Source organism: Gavia stellata, chromosome 22, assembly GCF_030936135.1.
Source record: "Gavia stellata isolate bGavSte3 chromosome 22, bGavSte3.hap2, whole genome shotgun sequence".
In the NCBI taxonomy this organism is placed as follows: Eukaryota; Metazoa; Chordata; class Aves; order Gaviiformes; family Gaviidae; genus Gavia; species Gavia stellata.
This window is the reverse complement of record NC_082615.1, coordinates 13,765,317-13,770,444: the sequence shown is the minus strand read 5'-3', so window position 1 is coordinate 13,770,444 and position 5,128 is coordinate 13,765,317. Positions and strand designations below refer to the sequence as shown.

Sequence of the window (5,128 nt, the reverse complement as noted above, 5' to 3'; positions counted from 1 at the left end):
ACGCAGCCCGTTTTGCTTTGGAGAAGCCCAGCCCTGCCTCGGCACCGCGGGGAGAGGGAACCACCGAACCACCGGCTCCTACGGCCTCGCTGCCCGCCTGGGCGGCACCAGGAGAAAACGGGGTGCCCTTATGCACCGCGGGCGGCACGCGGTCGTCTGTGCTTTTGGGGGCAAGCCAGAACTACATTCGATACGCTGCATCCCGGAGCCAATTTTAACCTGCCAGCACCTGCGCCGGCACACCCCAGCCACAGCCTGCCCGCACAGGGACGCCTTCTCTGCCGTCCGTATGCAGTAACAAACGCACTCCAAATCCTGGTAGTTTTTGTAAAGGTTTATAGTCCTTTGCCATGATTGCATGATACATTTCTTCCCCCGTGACACAGCCCTCGGACCAGGAAGCGCCGCTGGCAGCTCGCGCTCCACCTCCCGGCAGCTGGGCTTTGCAATCCCATCTACACTAGCTGCGGAACATCAAATGCACTTTCAACATCTCCATTTAATATTTACATTCAAGCAATTAATAATTGGAAGCTTATAGTTTAGACATTTCTAATAGCAGCAATTTCTATAATAGCTTGTTTAGCTTTAGATAACGATTTTTTTTTTTTTGCACATAGAAACACCACATGTGTACAGTATCAAAAAATATATACCGGGGATGGTCCTGCGGGTCGTTAAGGAGGGCAAGGGGACGAGACTAACAAATGCTGAATGGTTAAAAAGGAGAACAGAAAATATTCGTTTGATATAGTTTATAAGGTGATCTAGGGACTCCATAAATCTAGGCTTTATATTTCATTATATAAATACCTACAAATAAATATATTAGCGTGGCCGGAGAGCGACCAGCTTTCAGCTCAAACAATACATTTCAATAACACCACGTACAAACGGGAGCAAGAATCACTCGACAAGTTAGCACTGTTAAAATATAATACTATAACTCTGAGTAACTGGCGGGCCCCATCCTCACCCATCCCGGCGCCCACAGGTCCTGGGGCAGCCCCCAACCGCAGGCGGGAGCAGCGGCGAGGACACCCCGCATGGCAGGGACAGCCGCTGTGCCCGGCCCCGCCCCGGCGTCCCCTCGGCGGAGACGGCAGGCTCAGCCGCCGCGGTGCGGGCAGAGGGCACGCGGGCTCCGGGGAAGGGGCACCAGTACCTTCGAGGGAGGCTGCGGGGCTGGCAGCCCCGGGACGGGCAGGCAGCTCCCACGGGGAGCAGCCGCCGTCCCACCTCACACCGTCACGTACTCCTTGAAGGTCACGGTCAGGCAGTTTGCGGTCACGTCTGTGATAATTATATTCCCAAAGAAGGGCTTGAATTCCTGCAGGGACTCGGCCTCCTCCTCCTCCTCCGCAGCCTCCTGGGGCGGCGGAGGCTCCACGGCCGGCTTCTCAGCCGGTGCCGGCGGCAGCTCCGGCTTCACTTGCGCCAAGGCCAGCTCGCCCTCCGCCCGCGGTTTCACGCAGCGCAAGTCTATGGGCTCGTCCAGGTCCGAATCCAGCAGGATGACCTCCGGCTGGGTGGGGGCGGGCGGCTCCGGCTGCTCCGGGGCCGGGGGGCTGAGGCAGGTGGGGGCACTGATGCTCCGAGAGGTCAGGCGCTTCTTGCCCGGCTCCCGCTCCGTGTGCGGCTCCGACAGGCAGCGCTTCCGCGAGCCGGGGCTGGAGAGGTTCAGTCCCATGGAGGAAGGGCTGTGCTCGCAGACGGGACTCAGGGACCAGGGCACGAGGTCCGGCTTGGTGGTGAGCTGCAGGGGCTGCTCCGCCGGAGGAAGGGGCAGCTCCTTGGCCAGGGGAGTCTTTCGGGGACTTTCCTCGAGCTCCGCGGGGGGCTGCCGGCCCTCGCCCTCTGCTTTGCTCAGGGCGTTGCTGCCCACCACCCTCTCCTCCCCCGGCTTCCTCCAAGCCTCCAGCTTCTCCTCCCCACCCTTCTTAGGAGTCCTCTCCTCCGCGGCCCGCTTCCGGGGCGGCTCCCCGGACTTGATCTTCACCGCCTGCATCCCATTCTCCATGTACTTGCTCATGACGATCACAATGCGCCCGTTCTTGTTTTTGTTCTTGACGATCTTCATCTTGCCCCCGAGGCCATTGCTGGTCACCCTGTCCCGGGGGGGAGGCCCGGTACCACTGGACAGGTTCTTCTCGGCCCCGTTCTTGCTCTCTGCCGCGAGGTTCTTGACCGGGCCCAGCAGGTTTTTGGCCGGGCCATGAGCCCACTTGTCCGGGTGGGTGACCAGGGGGCTCTTGTTACTGTCCAAGCAGGCCTGGCTCTGCGGCTCCTTGCTGCTGGGCTGGTAATGGGGCTCGTACATCTTGGGGTCCGGCTGGTAGTGGTGGTGCTTCTTGCTGTTCAGCTGGTAGTAATACTTCCCTTTGCTGTGGGACTGGTGCTTCATGCTGCTCTCCTTGCCGTTGGGCTGGTACTGGTGGTGCTTCTTGCTGTTGAGTTCATACTGGTGCTGCTGGCTCTTGCCGGAGGAGCCGAGATCCAGCTTTGGCCTGTTGTCCACGGCAGGGTCCTGCAGCCCCGTGAGGATGTTCGAGCGGCGGGCGAAGGAGGGAAGCTGCAACAGAAAACCAGGGGCTACGGTCAGCTGGGGCCGGAGAAGGAGATGCCGGTGCTCCGGCAGGTGCCGAAGGCTCCGGTGAAACTCCCGCCCCTCCAGCAGCTCTCCTTACAGGACGCGGCATCACAGGGCGCCACGTCCCCGAGCAGACAGCCCCAGCCCGCTCCAACTTACAGGCCATGCATTGCTCCAGATTAATGAAGCAATGAAAAGAAGAAAAGCACCCTTCAATCAGCGGTCTGGGAACAGGGGCCAAGCGGGACCGCTGCTGCCGAGCTTGCGAGCAGCCTGCAAATGTCGCCCGGCTGTGGGCGCAGTGGGTCTGCCCCACAGCCCGCAGGGGACGGGGGGGCTGGGGCTGCCCAATGAGCTCAGCGCTGGGGCCTGGGGGTCCCTGGGGCACTGTGAAGCGCCCGGGCTGGGCGCACGGCTCCTCAGCATGATGAAACCCGCTGAAAGCGGCTCCCCAGGGACGGGGCCGCACTGCAAACAGGCTGCCCGGGAGGTGCGGGGCCGGGCTCCACCGCGCATTTACCTGCACGACCAGTGGCTTTGGCTTGGGCCCCCGCTTGCGGTATCCCATCAGCTGCTCCTGCCGCTCCCTGCGGGAACACAGAGTCACGGCGAGGCCCAAGCAGCGGCACGCAGCCCCCTGGGGTGCACGCCCCCCCGCGCCCCACGCACGGCAGCTCCTGCGGTGCCAATGGCCCTACATGGGTGCAGCGCGCTGGGGGGGGTGCGGGAGGGGAGCCGGGGCCCCGCAGGTGTGGAGCCGCAGGCCGGGGGTCCCGCAGGAGGCGGCGGGACGGGGGCACGGCCGGCCCGCTGAGGCGGGAGGTGCCTGGCGAGGCGGCTTCCCCGCTCCCGCCTCCCCCCGCTGCAGCGAGGGGCTGAAGTTTACAGTTTGCGCCAAAATACTACAGGAAATAAATGCACGGAAAGGGGAAAAAAAAAAAAAAAGGCAAAAAAAAAAAAAGCAGCAGCCCGTCCAAGCGCAGCAGCAGCAGCAGCAGCGCCGCCTCCTCCACTCGCCCGCATCAAATCCCCGGGCAGGCAGGAGCGCAAGGCGCGGCGTGGGGGGAGCGCGGCGCGGGGGACCTTGAACCGGAGGCGCCGCCCGCCCCGCCGGGGCCGCGCCCCCCAGCCCGGGCCCGGGCCCGTCCCGCGCCCGCCCCCGCCGCGGCCCCCGCCGCCGTGACGCATCTGCAATTGCCGAAGCGGGCGCGGGGCGCGGTGCCCGCCGCCCCTCCGGCCCCCCCCGCCGCTCACCTGTTCTGGAAGGCGATGAGCAGCCGGGGGTCCAGGATGTTCTCCTCCGGCTCCCACGTGTTATATCTTGCGAGAGGGGAGGAGAGCGGCCGTCAGCCGCGGGGCCCCGCCGGGCGGGGGCCGGGGTCCCGGGCAGGGGCGCCCCGCCGCCGGCCCGGAGCACCGGGCCCGCCCGGGAGCGGGCGGCGCGGGCTGGGGTCCCGGGGGAGGGGGATGGGCCGGGGGGGGGCACGGGGACGGAACTGTTTATTTAGCGCAGTTATTATTCCGGAGGAATTCTAGGCATGTCATGATGAAATTTTCCAAACCCCCTTTCCCGGACCCAGGAAAGCGGCCGCGGCGCGGAGGAGGGACCCGGCCGCCGAGTCCGGAACAGCGGCGCGGACCCCCCCCCCCCCCGCGCCCCCCCGCCGGCACTGTCATGCACACCCCGAAGACCCCGCAGCCCGCAGCGGCCGCCCTCGCTCCGCGGCCGGTGCCTCCGCCTCCGCGGGCGGCTCTCGGGGGCCGCCCGCCCGCCGCGGGCTGCGGGGCGGCGCGGGTTATTTTTGCGGTTATTCCCCCCCCCCCCCCGCCCCCCCCGCTCGGTTCTGCAATATGGAGCCCGGCTCCCGAGGAGGGAAAGGGGGAAGGAGCCATTTTCTGGTGCACATCAGCCGCCGCCTGCCCGCCTCGCTCGGCTCCCGCCGCCGCCGCCGCCGGGCCCCGCCGCCGCTTCTCGCCGCCCGCCCGCCCGCCGCCCCGGCCGGGGCCCTTCCCGGGGCGCCGAGCGCGGCGGAGCCCCGCCGCCGGGCCGCCCCACCGCCGTCCCCGTCCCCGCTCGGTACTCACTTGGGCGACCATCCCCTCCATTTCACCAGGTACTCGACTCTGCCCTGCGGAGCGCGGGAGGCAAAGACACGGCGTCAGCTGGACCCGCCGCCCGCCCGGCCGCCCCCCGCCGCCCCCGCCCTCCTCACCTTTCGGATCCGCTTCTTCTCGATGCTCTCCACCGCGAAGACGTGCTCCCCCACCGCCGGCAGCTCCATGCTGCAGCCGGGAGGGGCCGGGCCGGGCGTCCGCGGCCGCCGCTGCAGCCGAGCTGGGCTCCGGCTCCGGCAGCTCCCGCCGCCGACCCGACAGACACTGAGCCCCGGCCGCCGCGGCACCGCAACCCGTGCAAATCCCGGAGCGAGACGTCAGGGAGGCGGCGCCTCCCGGGCCCGGCTGCCCGTCAACGGCGGGGCCGGGGGATTGGCGCAGACCTGCCGGGGAGCGAGGCGGGGAGGGGGCGGGCGGGGGCCG

At 66.9% G+C, this 5,128-nt stretch overlaps 1 protein-coding gene across 1 annotated transcript; it reads right to left on the bottom strand.

The window, feature by feature from the left end:
- Positions 1 to 1,234: 1,234 nt before the first annotated feature.
- Positions 1,235 to 4,872, bottom strand: CBX4 (chromobox 4). Its single transcript, XM_059828205.1, has 5 exons — positions 4,804 to 4,872; positions 4,676 to 4,719; positions 3,845 to 3,910; positions 3,111 to 3,177; positions 1,235 to 2,572 (listed from the first exon to the last, which is right to left on the bottom strand). The coding sequence occupies exons 1-5, from the start codon at positions 4,870 to 4,872 to the stop codon at positions 1,241 to 1,243; spliced, it is 1,578 nt and encodes a 525-aa protein (XP_059684188.1). The 3' UTR covers positions 1,235 to 1,240.
- Positions 4,873 to 5,128: the final 256 nt, after the last annotated feature.